At 37.4% G+C, this 25,115-nt stretch overlaps 1 protein-coding gene across 6 annotated transcripts in view; it reads right to left on the bottom strand.

Annotated features, from left to right (window-relative positions):
• AASS (aminoadipate-semialdehyde synthase) overlaps positions 1-24,842 on the bottom strand; it is a 52,383-nt gene extending 27,541 nt beyond the window's left edge. Inside the window, exons 1-11 of one of the 6 annotated variants that reach the window (XM_036230983.1) lie at positions 24,705-24,842; positions 17,590-17,814; positions 13,386-13,562; positions 10,596-10,680; positions 6,895-6,962; positions 6,642-6,788; positions 5,643-5,721; positions 5,371-5,498; positions 3,807-3,955; positions 2,513-2,635; positions 2,017-2,128 (exon numbers count right to left, since the gene is read on the bottom strand). In XM_036230983.1, the coding sequence (XP_036086876.1) occupies positions 2,017-2,128; positions 2,513-2,635; positions 3,807-3,955; positions 5,371-5,498; positions 5,643-5,721; positions 6,642-6,788; positions 6,895-6,962; positions 10,596-10,680; positions 13,386-13,562; positions 17,590-17,799 (1,278 nt within the window). In that variant the 5' untranslated portion in view covers positions 17,800-17,814; positions 24,705-24,842. Of the gene's footprint in view, positions 1-2,016; positions 2,129-2,512; positions 2,636-3,806; positions 3,956-5,370; positions 5,499-5,642; positions 5,722-6,641; positions 6,789-6,894; positions 6,963-10,595; positions 10,681-13,385; positions 13,563-17,589; positions 21,340-24,704 lie in introns of those variants that run through there. The other 5 variants (XM_036230984.1, XM_016125180.2, XM_036230981.1 and 2 more) reach the window with 5 other exon arrangements.
• Positions 24,843-25,115: the final 273 nt, after the last annotated feature.

Below are 25,115 nucleotides of genomic sequence, written 5' to 3'. Positions count from 1 at the left end.
TCTCACTTTCTGATAGAAAGAAACAGGAATGGAACCCAGGATAACCACAGCCTCCAGGAAAGGTCAAGAAAAAAAGCAGATTCAGAAAAAGCGAAGCCCCATTTCTGCATAAACTCTGTTCCGAGTCTCTGTATGACCCTGGAACTGAATGTATGCAGGCCAGCTACCAATAGCCCAGAAAAATAAAAAAGAGCTGAACTTTTATGAGCTATCTCCCAACTCAGGTGAGACAGAGTTTTCAGTTTGTCTAGCCAATTTAACTTCCTGCTAAATCCAAAAACAAACAAATAAAAAGCAACGCTTTCCAGAGAAATGTAACAATCCAGAATCTCCATAGCACAACTATTCACATCATCCAGGACACAATCCAAAATCATTCAATTTAAGAAAACCAGAAAACTATAACCTGACTCATTTTCAAGGAAAAAGACAATCAATAAAGTTCAATACCAAGTTCACCTAGAATTTTTGAAATATGAGGCAGAGACTGTAAAGCAGCTTTTATAGCCATGTTCCATGTGATAAAGAAAAACATACTAAAAATAAATGAAAAGATAGAAAGTCTCAGCAGAGAAAAAGAAAAAAAAAAAAAAAGAACCAAATAGAAATTTTAGAACTGACAATACCTGAAATTGAAAACGTCACTGAACCGACTAAAGGAAGTTACGTCTTCAGGTCAATGATGCCAGAGGGAAATGAATGAAGATCATTGAAAATGGTGAACATCTGAACAACTTATTATCACTTTTTTATATATATACATGCCTTTTGGCCTTTAGACATCTACAGTACAAAATTTTAGAATGACAGGGACCATTAAGATTATATACAACAATCGCCTTATGTAACAGGTGAAACATCTAAGGCTCAGAAAGGAAGTGAGTCCCTGCTCAAGGCTGTAAATCAAGTTGATGTCTGCAGTGCATCCTGGGATTTGTAATCTCCTTCTCATGCTACTTTCCTTAAGCCCTCAGCACCAATTCCAGACACATTGCAAATCCAGCACTAAAGCAGCCACCCTTTACAGCATTAACTTTTTTATGCCTCAGTTTCCTAATCTGTAAAATGGATTTAATTATGGTATCTACCTGATAGGGCTCTCATAAATATTTAAAAATTAAAATATATAAAGTAATTTAAATGCTGCCTGGCAAATAGTAGATGCTGTATAATATTATGCAACTATGATAATGCCTATTGCCTGTATTTTCTAAAGCCTATTACATCTCCCTGCTGACATACATAGTCCAGGAGGAAAAACAAAAAATCAAAACTGAATACTATATGAAAGAAAAGAAGATCACAGACAGTTTTATTTATTCACGCCCCATAACTACGGTCCCATTTTAGTGAAAGAACGCCTGAATGCAACTTTAAATGAAAAGGACAAGAGCCACTGATTCACACCTTTGGACTCATCGCCAGAGGCAGACAGTAATTAGCAATAGAAATAAATAATGCAGGTTGAGTATGAAGACTTAAGATAAATACTGAATTTAAAAAGTTTATCTTTGGCAAAGAAAATGAAATTTAGATACTACGGTATTTCAGTAGTCAGTCACTAATCACAGTAAAAATACATTTCCTCAGGAAAAGCTGTCATTTAACTAAGCATTAGTGACTAATACCTAATAAAACTTTCTATATCTCTGACTTTTCAAATCTCTTAATCACAGCACAGTAAGAATGTCCTGATATGAATTGACCTAGAAAGCAGAAAGAACTGAAAACAAAGCAAATGTTATCTTACAAGTCATGAATACTCTTACTAAAACATGCTTAATGAGAGGCAAATGCAATTGTAACTAAGTGTAAAGGCAGTTTTATAAGCATATTCTCCATGAGACAAGAAAGCAGAATATGTAAAATAAGAGTGTCAGTAAGTACTTGAGGAAAGGGCTGGCATTTCACTTTACAACAGATTTCTTAGTTATTGAAGACCAGATCATTCATAAGATCATTTTGCAGTTCTATTTAAAGCCACAGAGTTGTTGCAGAGGCTCTCGGTCTACTTACCATTTCTTCGACATAAGGATAAAGCATGTCACCAAAGTATTCTGTAGCTTCAATTGGAAGCTGTGCTGGCAAATTGTCAATGGAACACATCAGAATCCCAGAGCCTTCAACACTAGGAGAAGCAATATGCTTTATTTGGGTGTACAAAATGTTACTTGAAACTCCAGCTTTTCCAGATGTCCACTTCATTACATTTGCTTTGTAATCCTTTGTAATTTTGTACCAATGTATATAAAAAATAAACAAGAGTTTTCAAATAAAACTTTCCCTTCTTCAGCAACCCATCTCCCATTTAAATATATTATACATGGATTTAAGTGTTCATATTTGCCTGTGGGTTTTCTACCAAAGTTTTAAATATGTCTTAGGATACCTCTGGAATTTTCAGTCTTGATAAAGATGTAAAATATTGAGTATTTTAAGACTAGAACATAAAGGTAAGTAAGTGATGTATTTTTATGTGTTTCTTACCACCTAACAGCTTTGGCAGACTCACCTGTCATGAATAATATGCTGGTCTGCATCATACATGCAAAAGGGACGCTCTATTGTTGTACACTCAGTCATAAACTCAATAGATCCTCCTGTGTCAGCTGAAATGTCACATATTGCCACAAGTCTGAAAACAACATCAGGACTTAGATCAGAGCATGGAACTCTAAAGTCTCCAACAAGATGAAAAATGAATAAAAATGAAAGGTGCTTGGAACAATTTTCAAAGTAAATGCCTAGGTTGTCTACTCTTTTTCCCCCAGCTTGCTGTGTCCTGGGGTGCACAGCATCTCCTTACGATGAGTTTCAGCCTTCACAAGGAAGGACAGGGGAAGGGAGGAAAGGAAAAGAAATAAAAGTAGAAAATCCCTTCTCTAGAGATATCACTGACAACAGCCTAAACTTAACCTACTTAGCCAACTCCCTCTATCCTGCTTAGCACTACATAACTTTAGATGTTATTACACGGAAATCGCTAGAATTATGAATGAAAGTCTTAGCCCAGCATTTGAAATCCTTTGAGGTTGACCACAATCTCCCTGCCTAATCTCCAATTACCACTTGCCTATATAAACTCTGTACTAGAGTTAGAGTGTCCCACTCATTGTGTCGACTGTGCCTTTGGTCACTTCATATTTATCAAGCAGCAATCCTGTCACTTGAAACTGTCATTCTCTTCACTCCTCCCTCTTAAGCCTTTGCTTTCCCACTTGTTTCTAAACTCTTGTGATATTAATTGCTCCTAGCATTCCCTTGTTATTTACTTGATGCCAGCTACATGCCTGAGGGCAGCAACCATACAGTTACTCTCCTCTATCGTTAGCTCAGAAGAAGGCTAGATAGACCAGGTGTTCTACAAATATGTATTAGTTAATTGGACATTTAATAATTTGAATACATGTGTCAGGAAATAAACCGGGTACTTGTAACCAAGATAAGTTGGGCCCCTCTCCATAAGATTGTAAGTGCAAGTAGGAGGGGGATAATCATAAACACTGAAAAATAAATAATCATGAACTTCAGAAAAAGAAAACTAGAAACAGATTAGAAAGAGATGGTAATGGGGAGGAAAGGATGTCACTGAGGAGGTTACTTCTGAGCTGCATGTGGAGTCACAGAAGTTAAGAGTTTCAAGAGGGTGGGAAGGTTAACTGTCAAATGCTCTCAAGAGGTCAAGTAAGGTAAGGCAGACTAGTTATTAACAGTCAAGTTTTATGATTTGTGGATTCCCCTATGAGTGAAACCCTAATAGTGGGCCCTGCTAAAAACTGCCATCATTGCTGAAATCAAGTCCTTACTTGTGTGGCAATGCAGGGCAGCCTTCCACATTGACAACTGAAGACTTGACTGGAGCCAGGAGGCTTTGAGCATCTTGGCGGGTTAGTAGACGAGGGGTGTTTTGCTCCCAGTAGATTCCATTAATAAAACAAGTTGTATAGGGTGCAATCTGTAAAGCAAGTTCCAAGTTCAACAAGCAAGGAAATGGTATATTTCAATGCAGTGTGCTGAAAGAGAGCTATCAGAAAAGTCCATGAGGAATAATTTAATGTTACTTCAAATTGATTTTGTTATTTGTCAGGTCAGTGGTCATCTTCTGGGTCAAAGACAATAAACGGTCACCCAGATTTTAGTGTTTAATTCCCGATGATAAATATATAAATATAAATATATTAATATTCTCACTCTTTAGTATATTGCATAACCAAGAAAAAAAATAAGGACAGAGAATCAGGTGACCTAGCACTCTATTTGCAGCTCAGCTACCAGTAGAGTATGATCTAAATCATGCTATCTCAACTTCTCTGGGCTCTGTTTTCCTTACCTGCCATATGGGGATCATATGTACCCCATTCATCAAAGGAACGCTGTGAAGATTAAGTCAGATAACATCTGTAAGCTCCATGGAAAATGTGCTGCATACATGGTAACTAGGTCATTATAAGTTTTAATGCAGCCAATCACCAATACTTCTGTGATTGGGAAAAAGAGAAGGGATGAAAATCTACTAGATTCAATTTTTTTCAGTTTGAGACTGGTTTCATAATTTTTCTTTCTCAGGCATCTCAAGTATTCACAAGCTACAGGTAAGAATCCTTCTCTATAACATGCTTTACATGCTGTAACACTAAGATTCATGCCAGAATCTAAAAATGCTGTTGTTCAAACATATTCAAAATTACTTAAAACATTCCTTCTCATTATAAATGCATGCATTTTTTGCTTTATTTATTTTTTTGTTGGTTTATTTTGAGGAAAACTGTTGAATGACCAAAAACTATAAAACACACAAACATATTGTTCTTATAAGATGAGGTTAGTGTGTCCCCATTAGAAAGATTTTAATTGTGAGTAATTTTTTTGTACAGTAGGGATAGGTTTGTGCTTATATAGTTATACTTTTTACCCTGAGCTCCTGTAATCAATGGTATGCATTTTAAGACATCTGGCTTAGGGTATAATTGCAATTTGTGGCCGTAGAAGTAATAAACCTATGTCGAGATCAAATCTCATAGACATTGTGCTTTGCCAACAGTAATAACTAGTCCAGGATAAATACAGAAAACAGTCATCCACAGGAAATGTTTTAGAGCTATTGGGCACATGCTGACCTAAAGTAGAAACAGAGACAGTGAAGCAAAGGGCATAGCCACAGAAACCACCAAAACCACTCAGCGAAGGCCACTCCAAACATCAATAAAAGCCAACACCTCCTAAGGCCAACTCATGATACCCAAGGGACTCACAACAAGTCAGTATGAGGAACTGAAAACCAATGTACACATTCAGAATATCTCTCCTTGAAAACAGCCTGGCTATCGTGTATCATGAGCAACCAACTCAAAAGCCAAGTATGATACTCACATCGGTATTAAAACGAGTTATGTAGCGCTCAGGATATCTGTCATATTCTACCGGATCGTATGCACCATCTGTTTTCCTGACAAGATGATGATGGCGACTTAACACTGTTCCATACACTTTTCTCAGGTCTTGCAGAGGAGAAAGAAATTAGTAAAGTGGGTGACAAATGATAAAGATTTGTGGTGATAAAATATTATAACACAGAAACTGCTTTCAAAAAAAAAAAAGAAAACAGTCAAAAACACCTATGGTCACCCTCCTTCCCTTCTTACCTCCAGTTTTAGAAACTTCTTTTAATTCATGTGGTTCCACATATTCACAGGGTAGTTCATTGAAGATTTCTTGCGCTCCCTGTAAATGACACATGAGTAAAAATCTAAAAATCAATAGGAAAAGAGTCATCATGGATTCCTGCAATGATTCTAATCCATTTCCCCACAGTTATATAGCTCTACCTGTCCTGCTCTGCAACATGGAAGTACAGACAAGTTACTTGCCCACAGCCTGCAACCAGTTTTTATTCCAGTCTGAACACTATGCATTGAAAAGGGTTTTACTTTTTTTTACTTAAGTAACTCAGCATACAAACAATAGTATTTAGAACCGAGAGTACCATAAAATATTTACTTTTTGCTCCATTACAGAAATTATTTCAAATGGGGAAACTATATTTCCTCCAAAAGAAATCAGATGACTATTTCACAGCATAATACAAATAGTGATGTCCTATTTGTAAAATATTTTCATTGAAGAGAGACCTACTTTATAATTACAAGCTTCTCTGGCAGGGGGAGAGAGGTTTTGTCACAAGTGCATTCTTAAAACCACCCCAGAAGGAAGAAAGTATGAATTCCAGTCTTGAATTAAGCTTCCTAACATCTGATTGGCAAAATTCCAAATTGTCTTGAAAAATTTACATCCCAGGGTAACTTCTCAACTTTTGGGTATCTCAGCGATAGAGTTCAAACAGATTATCTGAAGAACGGACCTTTACACCATTAACAATGAGTTGTCCATCTAAATATAATAATTAAAAAAAAAAAGACATTCAAAGCCTCTTGTAGCTAGGAATCAACTAAAAGCAAGGCACATAAATTTGGACCATGACTGCTCTTTACAATGGGAAAAGTACATAAATAAGAAAAGTACCAAAAAGAGAATGCTCATTCATTGAAAAGCAGGGCTCTGAAATGCCCATACAATGCCCACATCTTTTGGGTTATTTTCAGAGTTTCAGATTGCTTAACAGAGAGAAGACAGGTGGGGTTTACCTTTGATACATTACCAGTCCCTGTGAACACAAATGTTAAGGGCCCTATCGACTTGGGCATCAAACCCAGAGATATTTCATAGCCAGCATCGCGGACAGCTTGCACAGCCTGACTGCTGTTCCTATAGTTATGAGCCATGCCAATGTGCTAAAAGCAAGCACACAATTCAAGTTAGTTGACCACCTGAGACATTTTTTCTTTTCTTAAAGTGCGATATATATTTTCAAAAAAATAAACAGAATAAATATCTCACCATAAAAGGTGTATGATGTCCTAAAGCAAGGAGTCTTAAACCCATTCCATGTAAAATGTTGATCATCCCTGTTACAGAATCAGACCAATAGAAAGATCATTAGTTGGGAGGAGTTGAAGCTGATCTCTCTGCCCATCTCCAACCTACGCGGTGCTCTGAAAAAGCACAGACCACAGCATCTCAGATATGGAAGATGCCCCAGTGGCCACCTTATCCCTTCGACTTTCTGCCATCGGAAGCACTAAGCCAGCTGCATCCCCACCTATCCCTTCGACTTTCAATCCTGCTAAAATGAAAGAAGGTGGCCCTCTTCTTCTCCAAGGGTAATCTCCACCTCTTCTCCAGGATCCCATCCCTTCCTCCCTCTCTAAGGAATGTACTACTGAATTATTCCTTTCACTATCCCTCTCTATTGGCTTATTCTTATCTACACTTAAACATGCTTCCATTCCTCCCATACCAAGAAAAAAATGAACAAAAATAAAGTCACCATTGACCCCCATCAGCAATTTTAGTGATCTAGAAAGCTCAGTGGACTCTTTTCAGATCTTGACTTACTTTTCAGCTGTATTAGGCGATGTAGAGCCCCTCTTCGTTGGAACACTCTCTTCCCTCAGCATCCCTAACTTAAAATTTTCCATTTACATTTCTATAGGAACCTCTTCCCATGCCCATTCCTTTTATATTAGTGTCCTCTGCGCTTTCCTTATATATTAATCAGCCTCAGGATTCTGTCCTGTGCTCTATTCTCTCCAATCTCTACATTTTTTTCCTTAGCTAATCTCATCCAGTCCTAAATTTCAACTACTCTCTGTATGCAGATGACCCTAAATATGTATCTCTAGCACAGATATTTTATTTCAAGACTCATGGGTTTCCTAATTTGGATATCCTTCGAACAGTGAAAACTCAGCATGCCTACGGCAAAGACCTTGGCATCTCTTTCTTCTCTTCTTATGGCTTGGCTTATTTCTGTTCCTTTTTAGGAACAGAACTTCCCTCTTCAGATCCCTATCAAATTTTCTTTGCTTTTTTCTGAAGTAAACTTTTAAAGGAATGATTTATGCATAATAAAATGCATAAGTTTAAAGTGTATGGCTTGATAACTGTTAATAAGAGTACATATCCACATTACCACCAACAGGCTCAAGATCCAGAATATTTCCATCACCCCAGTCAATCCTCTCCAACCCTTGGCCTCAGACAACTAGCGAACTTATTTCAGTTTATATAGATCCATTTTATTCTACAGTTTCATGTAAGTGAAATTATAAACATATACTTTTTTGTGTGTCTGCTTTCACTCGGCATAATGTTTTTGAGATTCATACATACTTTGTGTATATCCATTTCTTTTTATTTCTGAGGAGTTTTCCATTTTGTGGATATACCACAATTCATATTTCCATCCCTCTGCTGATGCATACCTGAATTGTTTTTAGGTATTATGAATGACACTACTATAAGTAAGTCTCGACAAAATATAATTCATTTCTCTTGATAAATGTCTAAGAGTAAAATTTATTTTGTACGCTGATCTTCAAATTTTTTATTTCTTGAGTTGGATTTGGTACTATGTATCTTTCAAGGATTTGTGTCTATTTTATCAATGTTATCAAATTTATTGGCCTTTTCATAATATGCCTCCATCCTTTTAATGTCTGTAAGATATATAGTAATGATCTCTCTTGGATTCCCAATCTTGGTAATTAGTGTCTCCTCTCTTTTTAATCAATCTAACTATAGGCTTATCAATTTTATTAATTTTTTTTTAAAGAACCAGTCTTTGATTTTGTTGATTTTCCCTCTTATTTTATTTTTTTCTACAATTTTTTTATTATTCTTTTTTAACATTTTCTTTTATTTTTCCCCCTACCCTCTAGTAACCACTAGTCCATTGTCCATGTCCTCAATGAGTCTCTGTTTGTTTGTCCTGCTCATTTGTTGCTTTTAGGTTTATATCCAACATATAAGTGATATCATGTGATTTTCAACTTTTTCTGCTTGGCTTATTTCAGTTAGCATGATTATCTCAAGTTCCATCCATGTTGATGCAAATGGCAGTATTTCATCTCTTCTCATGGCTAAGTAATATTCCATTGTATATATGTACCACAGCTTCTTTAGCTAATCATCTATCGTAGGATACTTCAGTTGCTTCCATGTCCTGGCCACTGTGCTATTAACATTGGCATGCAAATATCTTTTTGGTTATGAGTTTTTGAGTCTTCGGGGTAAATGCCCAGTAGTGGGATTGCTGGGTCATATGGTAGATCAATTCTTAGGTTTTTGAGGAACCTCCATGCTGTTTTCCATAGTGGCTGTATCAATTTGCAGGCCCACCAGCAGTGTATGAGTGTTCCTATTTCTCCATATCCTCTCCAACATTTGTTGTTACTTGTCCTATTGATTATAGCCATTCTAACAGGTAAGCAACACCTCCGATAAGGGCCTAATATCCAAAACATACAAAGAATTCATACTACTCAATAACAACAACAACAAAAAACAACCCAATGAAAAAATGGGCAAAGGCCCTGAACAGACACTTCTCCCTAGAGGACATACAAATGGCCAACAAATGTATGAAAAGATTCTCAACATTGCTAGCTATTAGGGAAATGCAAATCAACACCACAATGAGATACCATCCCTCTTATTTTATTATCTCCTTCTTTCTATTTGCTTTGCATTTAATATTATCTTCATTTTCTATCTTCTTAAGATGGAGATTTAGATCATTAATTTGAGAACTTTCTTCTTTTCTAATAAAAGCATTAACACTATAAATTTCCTTCTAAGCACCACTTTATCTGTATTCCACACATTTTCTTCTGTGTTTTAACTTTTCATTCAGTTCAAAATATTTTCTAATTTTTCCTTTAGTTTCTTCTTGGCTCATGAGCTATTAAATTACATTATCTTCCAAATATTTGGAAATTTTCTAGATATCTATTATAATTTCAAAGTCAATTTTATTATAGTCATAGCACACACTCTATGGTTTCAAACCTTCCAAATGTATTAAGAATTGTTGTGACCCAGCCCATGGACCATCTAGGTGAATGTTCCATATGACTTGAAAAGAACATGTATTCCACAGTTGGGTGCAGAGCTCAATAACTGTTAATTATGTCAAGGTAGATGACAGTGTTTTAGTGTCCCTACAAACTTCTGTCTACTTGTTCTGAAAGTTAAAGACCTTCAGAGCATTTAATCTGATAAAGAGTTAGAACACATGGTGGTGTTTCTCAACTATAGAAGGTTCAAAGTACTAACTGGGGAAAAAAATCAAGTGGAGTTTTTCCCCCAAACTCCAGTTCTTATTCTTTCTAGATTGTTCCTCTGTTGTTTCTTGCCCTTGTGTTTTTCCTTCTTTTTACTTTCTTCTATTTCCCAGTTTCTCATCACCAAACTGATCTCCCCTTCCAGTCTTCTGAACAGAAGAACCTAAAACAGAGTCCATCCATAATTATTATTCTTCTCCTTGCTCTCTTTTTAATTTTTGTAATAAATATATTTTAATGATTTATCTTCTTATTCCAGTTCCCAAATGTTCATCACCCTTAGTCACACCCTAATGTTTATTTTTGTTGGTGAAGTGAACACTCCTATCTCCTTGCCACAGTAAAAAGAAAACACACAGTTACTCCACAGGCAAACTTAGAAAGTGGGTGATAGAAAAGCCCCAGCATACCTACCTGCCACACCAGCCCACTGTCCAAACGCCACTACCCGAATTCCTCTATGATCCACCATTTTTTCATAATCAATAAGTCGGATTTCCTGAAGAAGAATAAACAGCAAAAACTCAGCATGCCTGGAGCACAGCATGAGTAAAGCACGTGTATGAGCAAGTCAGTATTTCACATTTTTTCCTCCTATAAAATATATTTTGACTTGCTAATATAAGTTAGCATCAGGTACACCATGAAATATTTGGAAAATGCCAAGTCACAAGCCAAAGATAGGTTTGTGATTACAGATGAAAGAATGGTGCTAGCAGGGTGCTAAATGTTTCTTCAGGGTAGTCGATTAAATAATAAAGGCATGATTTCCTTTAAATTTTAACCCAGCACCATCTACAAATATATCTACAGCCCCACCCATCCTCGCATCCTTCCTTCTAGTTTTGAAGGAAACAAGCCCCTCCTAAGACTGAGCCTTATGAGGCCCTTAGATCCAGCTTTTTTCCCGGATCCCCAAGACCACTCTTTCTTAGTTTGTTCTCTCCCCTGCATTACTCTTTACACTGCCCCCACCTTTCAGCCGTTCTAAATTCACCCGTCTCTTCTACCTTAAAAATAATACTCCCTCTCAAGCCCATACACACAAATATATCTCATTCTCTCTCTCCCTCTTTCTCTCTCTTAATCTCTCTGTCTCTCTTCCTCTTTCTCTTTTCCTTTTTTCTTTCTCCATCCTTTTGCAAGTATGCTTCATTTAAAAAGTAGCCCTTGCTGCCTGTTTTTCACTTCCTTACCTTTACTAAAGCGAGACTTCCTCTTTCTTTGGGAATCTTCCCTCTCTCAAGAATGTCTTATGATGAAAAGCTATGACACATAATTATGGAATGTTTTAAACAGTGATTTTATTTCCTTGAAGATCACGTGATTTTACCATGTGCATGTTAAAGAATATTTAATATTCATCCAACTCCAAGTAACTGGTTACAAACTGCTGTCAAAAACAGCCCTGCTGGGTCTGTTTTTATTAATTTTCTTGTAATGAACAAATGGTTCATATAACAACAACAAAAAAAAGATTTTCTAAAGTACTTTTTAAGTAGTTTATCTGCTTAAGGTGAAACATTCTTCTAATAATATTATTTCCATTAATTACTTTTTGTATTTGTTCTTCAGAAATACTACAAATTAACTACAGTTCAGCACTAGCATATTCGAAATTAATAAGAATGTATTCTACACGCTTATGTAAAATACTTTTTCCTCCATTGCTTTTACTGCTTGTAAACTTTCATATTTTCTGTCTATTCTCAGAGCCCAGTTTCTAATGCTCAAAATCCTTACCCCAGGACTTGGACCTTAGACTTTTCTATCTATATTCACCTCCTACAGTCATCCACTCTCAAGGCTTTAGATACCATCAAGTCTCTGAAAAAATGTTTATCAGGAGGAACTGGCCTCCTGAGCTACAAATTCATATTCAATGACCCTTAAATGTCTAATGGACAAATTAAACTCAACAGGCTCTAAACTCAAATCTTGACCTTCCCATCCAAGCCTGCTCCTCTTACAGTGGTGACATCATCTCAATCTATGACAACTCCTTTCATTGCTCAGGCCAAAATCTTGGAGTCATCTCTGGCTTCTCTTTCTCTCATATTCCACATTCATTTCATCAGTGATCCCTGTAAGATGACCTCTAAAATGCATCCAAGGTTTTCTATGTATCACAAACTCCACTTCTACCACCCACGTACAAGCCACCATCATTTGTAGCCTAGCGTCTAGACTAGTTTAGACTTACAATCTTATCAGTTTTGTCCTCCTCCTTATACTTCCAGCTTTTATCCACACAGCGGGCAGAATAAGCATTTTAGAACATGATTTACTCTCACCCTCTAGTCAAAAAGACTTATGGGCCTACTATTTTCTCTGCTTAGAAGACTTCCCAGATAGATAAGGTTGATGCTTCATGTCCTTCAAATTTTTGCTCAGTGCCAACTTCGCAATGAGGATCCCCCTGCTCATCCTATTTAAGCTAGCATTTTCACCTCCCCCAGAGCCTAGCAATACTTTACTCCTTCTGTATCATATTTATTTCATTATACATATCGCCAAATGACACAGGAGGTGTTTTATTTATCACTTGTCTCCTCACACTGGAATGTAAGCTCTGTGAAGATAGAAACAATTACTGCAGTGAACAGTGTCAGACACCTTGCGGGCACTCAGTAAATATTTGTTGAATGAATATTCTGTATTTTAAATAACTGATAGTTTTTCCATAGTATTTATATCTCAAAAATTCTCTTCTTTTCTCTTAGGAATGTTAATAAATGTAGAAATAGTCTCCACTCCAGTTCGGACACTACAGACCTGTGCAACTTCAGTCAAGTCATTTTACCTCTCTGGACTCCATGTAAAAAGTTAAGGTGGTTCACTGCATGATCACAAAGGTTCTTCTCAGCTCTAAAATTCTACTTGATAATATCTGACGAGTTGGCCTTATAAATGGTAACCGTTTGAGAGGAACACTTCTCTCATTCTTTCCATTTCAGAATACAAAGTGAATAAAACATGTCTGATTCCTCTAATTACAAAGTTACACAGCAGAGGAGCCTGGAGAGCCTCAGAATTATTCAAACACTAACTCGTAGATCACTTTTCCTATTGAGGTGAATAATATGATGTATTTCCTTAATGCTGAAAGAAAATGAAAACTAAAACTAAACTACACTTAACAATTAAAAGTAAAAATATAGTGTGTTTCTATGTTAGCATTTATGAATATTGGTCAGTAATTACCTGTCTTAGAATCTCATCCAACAAGCCCATATTGGCCTCCTGGGCCTTTATTGTATGGGAGAAGAATGCATAAGTCTTCTTGGACATTAATTTATCCTCTGGGGGTCTTTTAACTCCCAAAATTAGACAGGCTTCAGAAATATCCTCCTGAAGAATGCCACCAGCTTTGACATATTCCTGTAATATAATTTATGTTACAAGTTATTCCCTTAATTTGTCATATTCATATATTTCTTAACTAAAAAAGTATAGCAATTAAAGGCACAAACTTTTGAAGGAATAAAATATGTATGAATTAGAGTAGAACAACTACTATTTTTACTCATTGGCTAAAGATCAATCAAACATGTTCGACATTTATAGCAAAAAAACTTTTTTAATTTGGCACATACTCATATTTAAGAACAGTTAATAGTTGATCATAAAAGTTGTGATCACTAGCACATGTGATTTAAATATATTTGTGAAATGTTCATTTTGCATCAACAATGCATGGAAACATTAAAGGCTAACTAGTAATTTATTACTCAGGTGCATTTAAATAAATAAATACATATATATATATATTACAGATATATATATCTGCAATATTTACTTTTTCTTTGCTTAATTAGTATTCATTACTGATCTACTCCATACAGTGGACTGTGCTAGAGATAAGATGATAGGATAAAAAAAAAAAAGCCAGATAAGATCCTTCCAGTAAAGGAGCTCACAAAATACAGTTAAAAGGAGTCAGGAGCAGAGTAAATGAGGCTGAATTTGGAGGAACATTATGATCAGCGGACTCTTAGTTTACTGGATATTGAGGTAATTCCCGGGTGAAATGATAAAGGAAATGTGGACATTTAAATTAATCCGAAAGGCTGGGTAGGATTGGAGGGGTAGAGATGGGAAATACGAGGTGATGATATTGATAAAAGGCATTAAAGAAACATATACAAATATGGAGGCAAGAAAATGAAGATGTTTAGGGGATTATAGGTAAATCAATTTGGAATAGTAGACTGAGTATTATTGTGGTGGATATGAGCTTTATTGGGTAAAAAATAAAAACGATCATTAAATAATTATTTATTAATAAATTACTATACATTTTGCTAAGCTCTTCACATGAATTATCTTTTAAAACTCCAGTGAGGTAGGTACTGTTATTATCCCCATTTTATCAATGGAAAACCTGAGGCTTACACACTTAGCTGATATCATATTGCTAGTACACAAAGGCAACAGACAGTCTTTTTATATTTTTAAATAAAGGGGTAGTATGAACTAAGCAGAATTAAGAGTATCAAAGATGGTAGTTGAATAAAATGAAGAAAAATCTAATTAGGAATCTGCTCCAAAAAAAGTAAAGATGGATAGAAGAGATAGTAAAAGAATAAACATGGTTTATACTTGGTTTCTTTGAAAACAGTCTATTTGTCCATTTATAGTAGGCTGGTTAAATAAATCACAAAAATCATGAGGTAATTACAGTGGGGTAATTACTACATGACCATTAAATAGAATAAAGCAGCTCTCTATGAACTAGCATGGAGTGATTTCCAGGATGTTGTTGACTAACAAAGCAGGGTAAAAGAGTAGGTAGTGTACGTAGAATATATAGTATACCTTCTGCATAAAATGAAGGGGGAAATAAGAAAACACACACACATACACACATGCTTATTACTGCAAAAAAAAATAAATAAATAGGAATGATAGATCAGAAACTAATGAAAGTAGTAACCTATGGGGTGGACATAGGGGTTTAAGATGAGAGCAGGACCTCTCTGCCTTACACATTTTTTTACATAGTTTTAATCTTTCAAACTCATAAATGCTTAACTTATTTGAAAAATAAAATTAAGTCAAAAGGATTCAAAAGCAAACATTAAAATAGAAACAAGAATAAATAAATCCAACTGTATATAATATTGACCATGTAACCACAAAAACTCTGTCTAACATGGAATGATTTCCAGGACATATTGTTGACTAAACAAAGCAAAGGAAAAAAGTATGTAGTATACATAGTATATACAGTATTCCTTCTGTATAATGTATATATATAGTATACCTTATATAGAGTATAACTTCTGAGATGTATACTAAAGGGAAAAAACACTTCAAAGAAATATTAAGCTCCATTTAATAGGGTTTTTTATTGAGGTATGATTGACATACATTATATTAGTTTCAGACATGCAAGAAAATGATTTGATATTTGTATATATTGCAAAGTGATCACCACAATAAGTCTAGTTATCATCCTTCACCACACACGCACATAGTTACAAAGTTTTGCTTGTAATGAGAACTTTTAAGGTCTACTCTCTTAGCATTAACAGGTTTATTGTTAATTGTAATATTAGCATTGTGATTCCAAAATCATTTTATGTATATTACAGGATATAACAAAAATGTGCATTAATGTTATAAGGAATTCAAATTTTCACTGCTGGAGAAAACAGATGCAAATATAAAATTTTAAAGGCAAGAAAAACCTGCAGTGTTAAATTTTAATTGGCAATATCAGTATTAATTCATTAAACAATATATATGTATGTGTGTTTGTATCCATATTCCTTAGCTCTGTCCACTAAAAGGGCTCAGGGCAACAATATCTCAGTAACAGTCAACACACCCAACACTGGATACCAGATTTAGGCTTCTATAAAGTAAAAGAAATCAGGGTTCCCTGATGAAGTGGCTAATTCCAGGTGTGGGGCAGAAAAAGCACAAAGTGAAAATTTGTTGTTGCCGTCATCAAGAAAGCTCAAAGATAAAAGGATTCATGTCCAAAGAGATAGTAGCCCCATTAAAGGGACTCTCACTGTCTCAGATTTGGACTAATTAGAATATTAAAAGGAAAATGGCTAATGGAATAGCATACATTAAATGAAAAAAGCTCATGTACCCATGTGATACTCAAAAGAGCAAGAAACAAGGGGAAAACTAAGGGAAATCTCTTTTCTACAGAAGAATGTCAGGAGATAAACTTAGAAGAGTGATAAAATCAGAAAATAATCACTTTGCAAACTTCTGTGTAAAAATTGATTGTGGTAAAGATTATTAATGGACGCTAACATCATTGGTTAAAAGGTTGTTGAGCAACAGGAGATTCACAGGTCTCAAAATATCATCTTACAGATGACTCAGAAATTACAAAGGGAGAAAGGTATTTTGCAATGCAGACATCTATCTGGTGTTAACCACCTCAGTCAAGTAATCACACATTCCTAACCATGTGGCAACCTGTTTTTTTGTGCGTCTTTAAAGTGATACGGGGAAAGAATATACGTCACTTATGGAATATGTCAAAAGTATATAACCTGAATCTAATCATGAGGTAAAAATCAGGCTAATTATACCCAGAAGTGGAACTTCTACAAGTCAACTGGCCTGCATGCTTCCAAAAAAGTCAATGTCATTGAAATAAACAAGAATTGAAATGGGATGCTGTTTTAAATTTAAAGAACTGAAGAGACATAACAATAAATGGGGAAAAAAAAAACCTTAATTAAGCTTCAGTTAAAATAAAAGATCATAAAAGACATTTCAGAGAGTGAGGAATTTGAAATGGGCTATGTGAGATGATATTATGGAATTATTAATTTCTTAGGTGTGAAAATGATATGACAGTTATATAGGAAAATAACACTGAAATGCATACGGAAGCATTCAGTAATAAGGTGTCATGATGTCTGCGATATATTTTCAAATGGTTCAGGGAAGAAAAAGCATATGCATATCTATAAAATAAAAATGAGCCAAACCTATAAGATCATTGTGAATAGTAAACTAATGATAAATGTAAAGGCTGCACACAGTGGCTGTCAGGGCAAACTTGCATGAATAAACTCTGTTCGGTGAAGCATTTTCTGCAGGCAAGTCTTACAAGTCAAAAGACAAGTAGTGGCCTTGTCTCCCCCATCCCAGAAAGAGGGTCGCAACACAAAGGAGAGAACGACTGAAGGATATCATCTCTTTGAAAAGCAATCCCTCTATCACTCTGCTGGAGAAAGCGAGGACTGTGGGCAAATAATACTTATTGGTTGAATTCTGGACTCGATTAAGGATTCTGACCAAAGTAAAAGAAAATCGCCATGTGGTTATTTTAAGGACTCCAGCAAACATTTTCTTTTCACTCAGACACTCCTTCATTTTCATATCCAGGGCCATTTCATTCCCACATATTTAAAAAATTGGAAATATTCACCTTATCATGAATGGCTCGCCGATTGGAAGGCTGTATTAAGACCTTGTATCCCAGGTCGGTGATCCCCTTGATGTGCCTGGGGGCTAGAGGGGCCCTCCTCTCCCAGGCGTTCACGTCCTCCCGCCTCAGGGCCATCACAGGCTGTTGGTGAAGCCGCCTGGAGAGGCCGAACCCCAGCCTGCACAGCTCAGTCCTACGTACTCGCAGCATCTTGAAACCTGGTGACTGGGAAGACATCATAACAGCACGGGACAAAAGAAAGCAGGAAGGCTAACACATCAGTTCTGGTCACCTAAGAAATCTGCTGTAAAATCCAGCCAACTCAGATAATAATACATACAAGATGGTGACAAAATGGTGAGAAGACCTAGATGATACAAAGTGTTTCTTTACCCAAACAAACCCAAATTTCCACAAACAAGGGTATTTATCCGTTCCCCCCACAAACAAACATACCAAGCAACTTATGAGTCCCACATTCACTAAGCCAAAATAGTTTTTTTTTTTTAATATATGTTTTATCAAACAACTATTCAACACAAAAGTTTTAAGCAAGTTAACCTGCAATGGAAATACAGGGAGATAATTTATGCCAATTCCAAGAGCATAAAGTTTGGAATCCTTTACTCATGTACAAGATTCTTGATAATCTAGTTCCAGCCTCTTTCAGGTTTTATCCCTGAGCATTACCTCAACTACTCAGAGTATGTTTTGCAGCCTGTCATAGGCCAGTGAACTGCTCTTCACTGGTCAGTGATGAGATACGTACATAAATATGAAGGTAGCACTTACAGACCTTTATATCACATCATCATTTTTGTAGTAATTCACTGTTATTGAATTTTATAAAATTATTGGTCCTGGTAGATCAGAAATTTAAAAAAACAAAACAAACTAACACGTTCCTTCACTACAGGTGTTAGACGTTTAAGAAGCCATCAAAATGTAGAGACTAAATGATTTCACATCTCCCAGAAATTTCTTACCAGTTACTGCTAGCACACACTTCTGTTAGGTCAGATGGCAACCTCTAAATCAGACCCACCACACAGATGAGGAACGTCTGTCCAAACAGTGGCACATACAAGTACATTTCCTGGAGACAAACAACTACTTGCCACTCGAGATAGAAAATTGATAGGACGATTCGCAACACAACAGACTAAAAGAACAAAGCAAATGGCAAGGAGTTCTGCAAAAGAAGACTTTAGGAAGGAGAGGGGCAGGAAGAGAAAGCGCTGCACACGGCAAGTAAAGGCACTGATGGCTAAAAGTTCAGGCTTTTACTCGGGCCAAAATATCGATGATCAACATTCCAGTAAAAGATTGGTATGTATTCCATCTAATTTCTGGTTTATTTACATAGTTTTGTTTTTAAGAGACTATATTAGGTCCAACCCAAGTCCAAACCCATAGCATTCATTCTCTCCCCAAGCTAAAGGAGAACTGCAGCATTCCATAGAACTTACAGAATCCCTATGTTCTGGAATAAAATCGGTTCCAAAGACAAGCAATTCTTTCGAACACACGGAAAGCTCAGAAATGGTACCATCCTCCCAGCAGGAGCCGTATTTCACATACCATAGATGACCAAAGAACCCCACCCACATCCTCTATTCTTCCTAGCAATTCTTGGTGCTGAGATGAGGAAATCCATTCAGATAATACAGTCTCTCCTCTGGGCCCAACTTGATTTGTCATCACAGCTTCCCCTCCCTCAGGGGTCATCCCTCCTCCTCCCAGCTCCTGTGTCTGAGTTGGGCGCCATGTTGTGGGAGGAGGAACACAGACACATGTACACATGTAGTGCACGTACATATTTGCAAAGGCAGACTGTTTATGGGGACTAGGAAAAGAACGCAGCAGGGAGTGACCCTGGAGTTAATTTGGGAAGCTTCTTTCACTTTCACTTTTTGAAGGGAATTCTTAAATCATAATTCGTGTAACTTTGTTTTTAAGCAAATGTAACAATAGTTGCCATTGATTTGACATAATATGCCAAGCCCTATGCTGAGCACCTTACAGACATTATTTCATTTTCTCTTTGCAAAAATCTTATTAAGATGATGCTATTATTTTCCCCATTTTACAGGTAAAGAAAATGAAGTAGACTCTTGGTAGAGCTGTTGCATTTAAGCAGAAGCAGAAATTTTCTTGATGGAGTTATCATTTGCCCATTGATTAGGAGAGGTGTTTTGATTTAATTTTTAAAAATTTGGGGGAAGAGCATTGCTTAAGGTGTGCATAGTGTGATGTTAGGCGTTTGTAAAGAAGTAGCAATCCAGTCTCTGCTCCTTTTCATGGGATCCAACAGGAACAGACTGGGACAGTATTTTCTACTTAAATGGCCCCAATAAAAGTCTGATGGTGATTTATCAATTGCTGATTGTAACTGAATATTAGCGTCAGAATGAGCCTGAGAGAAGATAATTTAAAATCTGATAATACAAATGAAGATAGAGAGCCCATAGAAATAAGGGATTTTCCATGATTCATAGAAAATCATTTTTCCAAGTCTTTATGAATGTATCATAATAATAATAAAAAAAAACAGTTGGCTGTTCTGGTTGGCATAACTTTCAAATGTAGTTGGATCAGGTTACATTTATTTGCTATTGTTCAGGTAGTACTTATGCTGTAAAACAATGAGTTTGATTTGTGCTGGTTTTCATGAGTAAGGCAGATTGACAGAGCTGAAGTCTACATGGAGCTTTGTAGTCTTCCATCAAATATTTAAAAATCCTTCAGTTCTCTTTATTCCTTTCCATAGCATCAACCTAACCAGAAAACTTTTTAAACTTACAAACCACCCACCCAAACCAGAACAATGTATAAACAAATACAAGAACCTAAGTACAAAAAGACTAGGCTTGAAACCTCCTAATTTCTGTTGTTTTCATAGGAACATGTATAAAGGATTACAAATTCATTATTGAAGAAATTAATGACAAATTTTTCATTTCTAGCCCGCATAGTCAGAGATGTACTCTTTGTCCTTACATTTTAGAACTTTAAAATAATGCCACTAGAATATAACTCAGTAACTCAAACTAAAACTATCAAGTCACATGCGGAGATTTCTCAATGCTGTTATTTGTATTAACCAGGCATATGTCTGGATTAAATACTGAGGAACTGAGAATGGAGTAGCCTTGAGTTGAACAAAATAAGGTAATGAATGAGAAATGGAAATGATTTATACCTACCCTTCTGGGTCATTGAAAAAAAAAATGCAAATGTATTTTTAAAATCATGGTTTCCCAGAAAGCTCTGGTACTGTAAATGAGGCAGACAGCTCCATGGCCATGAGCCTTGGCCCATACTACATATTCGGTATCCAGCCTATAATAATCCTGGAGAAGTCCAAAAGAATTCCAAATTAGTAGACACCTGATGATGGTCTAGAACTAATCCAAATACCTCCCAACTCCAAGGCTAGAACTAGGCTTGGGCATGCAGTAACACCATCCTCAACCTTGCACTTCCTGTTGCCTAGGTACATACTACCCACACTGCAGTCCAGCCTGGTAAAGCAGAACAGAACTTTATTCTTTGATAAGAGAATGGAGGAGGGTGAGCTCATGCTCTAATGGCACCTTCTCCCCTGTTGGAAGGAGCCTTCTGTACTTGTAGGCAGTGGCATGAAGTGGTTAAATTCTTTTGTTTTTCCTTTTTTTTTGGATTCTTGTTTTTCAATTACAGTTGACATTTGACATTATTTTATATTAGTTACAGGTGTACAGCATAGTGGTTAGACATTTATATATTTTACAAAGTGATCCTCAGTTAGTCTAGTACCCACCAGGCACTAAACATATTTATTACAATATTATTGACTATATTCCCTATGCTGTACATCCCCATGACTGTTCGTAACTACCAATTGGTACTTCTTAACCCTTTCCTTTCGTACCTATACCTCCAACCCCCTCCCATTTGGCAACTATCAGTTTGTTCTCTGTATCTATAAGTCTGTTTCTGTTTTGTTGGCTCATTTATTTTGTTCTTTACATTCACATAAAAGAGATCATATGGTATTTGTCTTTCTCTGTCTAATTTCACTCAGCATAATACCCTCTAGGCCCATCCATGCTATCACAAATGGTAAGATTTTATTTTTTTTTATGGCTTTAATGCTTCCACATTAAAGAGGTCTGGCTGACCCCTTATCATCAGCCAGAAGTAAAAAAAAAAAAAAAAAAAAGCAAACAAGCGGACTTGGGGAAGAGGAACTCTATTAGTATTATCTGATTTGGTCTAAGAATAGTCATATATTCTCAAGCCCATCAGCTACTTAGAGTCATCCAAAGATTTAAGACCCGTGATTCTACTGGTCTCTAGCCCACAAATCTTGTTTCTCTGAGACGGAGTGCTAAATTAGTTCTGAACTGGAGGCTAATCCAAAATGCTTATCTGCTTATTTGTCTATCTCTTTGCTAAACTGTAAGTACTCTGAGGGAATGAATTGTCTTATTCATGTTTGCGAATGACGAACATAGGAGAACTCAAATGTTTTGAGAAAGAATAAGTGAATAAATGAGCAACTTTAAATGAATATCATAAAGATCTGTGCAGCAGAGAAAACAAAATAGACACACCAATGAGAACAGGGACTCAGTCTCCTTTCTCCGCTGCTACAATGTCCCACGAAAGATCTGTTCTTTGCCAAGATCACATAAACTAATGAGTGTTATGAAATGAAATATAATATGGTAGGAAAATCCAGACTCAGGAGCTGAGATTAATAACTAGCTATAGAGTTCCTTCTCTGGACCTCAGTTTCCTCATCCAGACTGGAATATAATACTCAAGTCTCTTTCAGCTCTAATATTCTATTAAGCATATTAGTGCCTGGGCACTATGGATTACAAATCGTTAGAATTTTAGAATATATATAGGCACTCTGACTCATGAAGATCCAGCTAAAGGATCCAAAACAAGGAAACAAAACACCAAAAACACTATGGGAGATGGCATTCACCTAGGTTACCTGCATGGACTACAGTAACCAGGAGCCTAGAGCTGGCAACAAGAAAATAACCCAAAAGAACAATGGCTCCTCTCCTCCACAGATGGCCTGGGCTCCTCAACTCCACTTACTCTGTGCCCTTGATGTATAACAACCTGTCTGTATTTCATCTGCAAAACGGAGTCAGGGCTGTTGTGAAGTTTATTTGAACTGATGTACATAAAGTGCTAAGCATTGCCAGCCTGACCCAAGCACTCAGTAAATGCTAAGCAACAAAGAGGTCCAAGCCTGCACACTTCTCAGAAATGAGCACAGGCACACCACTAACAGAAGACACTACCTTCCCTTCCTCTTTGTCACACTCACCTTAAGTTTTTCAAGGAAGTAAAAAGGAGCCGGTGAGCCCTCTCTTCAACTTCACCCTTAGGCATGGGTATTCAAGATAAATAACTTACCATTTTAATACTAAATTTCATCAAATTTAAGACACATTTTTGACATTTTAGCATCTCTGAAATAAGGATGCATCTTACATTGATGTCACCCAAGATTTGATGAATATGGTAATAAAATTGTCAGTTATTTCCCATCCAAAATGCAGTGTTGCTGTGCTTCCATGAATTTCAGGAATTTGGAAACTTGCCAGTTTGTAGTGCTATTTCTATGACAAAATTATAAAGAATATTTGGAAAAAAATGAAAACTTTTTTGTTGAATGAACACTACCTATACACCAAAGATCACTTCCAAAATCCTGATCCAAGGTCTGTTAAAGCTTAAATAAAGGATTAGTTACCCAGGGAGGAGATTTTCAATTCCAAATAACTCAGATTAAAGTTCTGACAATGCTGTCATCAATAACAAGTTAAAGTGATAACAAATACAAATTTCTAAAGAGTAGTCATGTATCTAAGGAAAGTCGTTTTCAACCTTTGTCCTCCTAATTCACTTTGCAGACAGGTCAACAGTTTACATTGCCAGAAAGTCCTAGAACCCTGAGTTCACTAGTCTTTATGGAGAAAAAAGAAGGAGGGGAGTACAAGTGACAAAATGCGCTCACACATACGTAGACACAAACGTATCTACACAAAGTGCTATCAGTGATTCTTTTTTTTTTTTTTTAAGTATGTGAAAGCTGCTGCTTGAGTCAGAAATGGTTCAGTCCTGTGTATAGCTACATCTTCTCCACAGTCCCTTAACTGATGACCTACAGTAACAAAAAATGTTTATCTTTGTTCAGACTACAGAACTCTCTCCCTCCCTCTCTCCACGCCCCACCCCATTTCCAACCCCCTAAAATCAGCTTCTGAAAGCACATGTCTTCTAGAAGTCGTCAGGACTATTTAGCCCTGTTCAGACAAGCAGAGTAGGCAACGAACTGCTTCTACCCGCGCCCACTCCTGGGACAAGCTTTCACACTAGGCAGCAAGGGCCCTGCAGGGTCTCAGGAGTTCAGGCGACTCTTGAGATCTAAGGTGCCCAACTTTCTCCCATCTCCTATCTCTGATAGAGTGTGCACAAGGAACAGCAACTTGCTGGGAGGATGGGAATGGGAGAGCGGGGGTGGGTGCCGGGGGCGGTTCTCCATCTCAAAGAGAATAGCCAACCCGAGATGAACAGGGCGAGAAGTTTGTGATTAAAGGTTTGGCTAAGCAGCCAGAGCTGGAAAGATCAACCGGAAACCAAACCTCGCGGAATGAAAGCGGCTGTGGGGCGGAAGATGGGGAGGTGCATCCCCCGCAAATCTCCATCAACCATTCTCGCAGCCAGCAAATCTAAATAAGTACACAGTCTAAGAATAAGTGTTCGTTCTGCAGCTTCAACACCAATCCTTTACTCCGCAGCAACCGCACCGCCCTCCCCCGCCCCCAAAAAGAAAAGTCCGAATTGCCATCTCTTCCTCTTCCTACTCAGAAATTGCACCAACTTCACTCTGCTTGCTACGAGGGGAGGCCTGGGAGGGAACCACAAACGCTTGGCACCCTCTCTCTCTAGTTTGTCCCTGCACCGGCGGGGTCCCTGCGCGGGAGGTAGAGCGCGGCCTCGGCTCGCGGCCCAGAGTCCGAACCCGGTTCGCAATCTGCACGCGCGTCTCACAGGCTGAGCCCTCAGCTCTTCAGCTCAGCCCTCCGGGCATCCCGCCTCACCTCGTCCTCTCGGGGGCACAGACCGGTCCCCGCAGCCTCCCAGGTCCTGGGTCCGGACAGGGTAGGCCCCGAAGTCCCAACAGAATTAATTGGGATGGAGCCGAGAGGAGAAGTTTGCTCAACTTCTGAGGACGGCGGGCCTCCTCCTCCCGCAGCCAATCAGCGGCCGCCCTGAGGGAACAACCTTCTCCTCCGCCAATCGGCAGCGCGGCCAGGTTCTGGGTCATGCCAGGCCCCCGCTCCGCCCCTAAAATCTTTTCTGCCTTATAGATCTCTTACCTGCGTCCTTAGCTGGGAGCATCACGTTCTCCTAGGACAATTATTGGCCAATTTGTAACTGTCCGTAGCAGAGGACTGGCAAAGAAGAAGGACGAAAACAGTCCGGGCCTTACACGCTAAATAGATATGTAT

The sequence above is a fragment of the Rousettus aegyptiacus genome, unplaced genomic scaffold, assembly GCF_014176215.1.
Source record: "Rousettus aegyptiacus isolate mRouAeg1 unplaced genomic scaffold, mRouAeg1.p scaffold_m13_p_13, whole genome shotgun sequence".
In the NCBI taxonomy this organism is placed as follows: domain Eukaryota; kingdom Metazoa; phylum Chordata; class Mammalia; order Chiroptera; family Pteropodidae; genus Rousettus; species Rousettus aegyptiacus.
The sequence above is the reverse complement of the archived record's forward strand: the minus strand, read 5'-3'. Positions and strand labels throughout refer to the sequence as shown.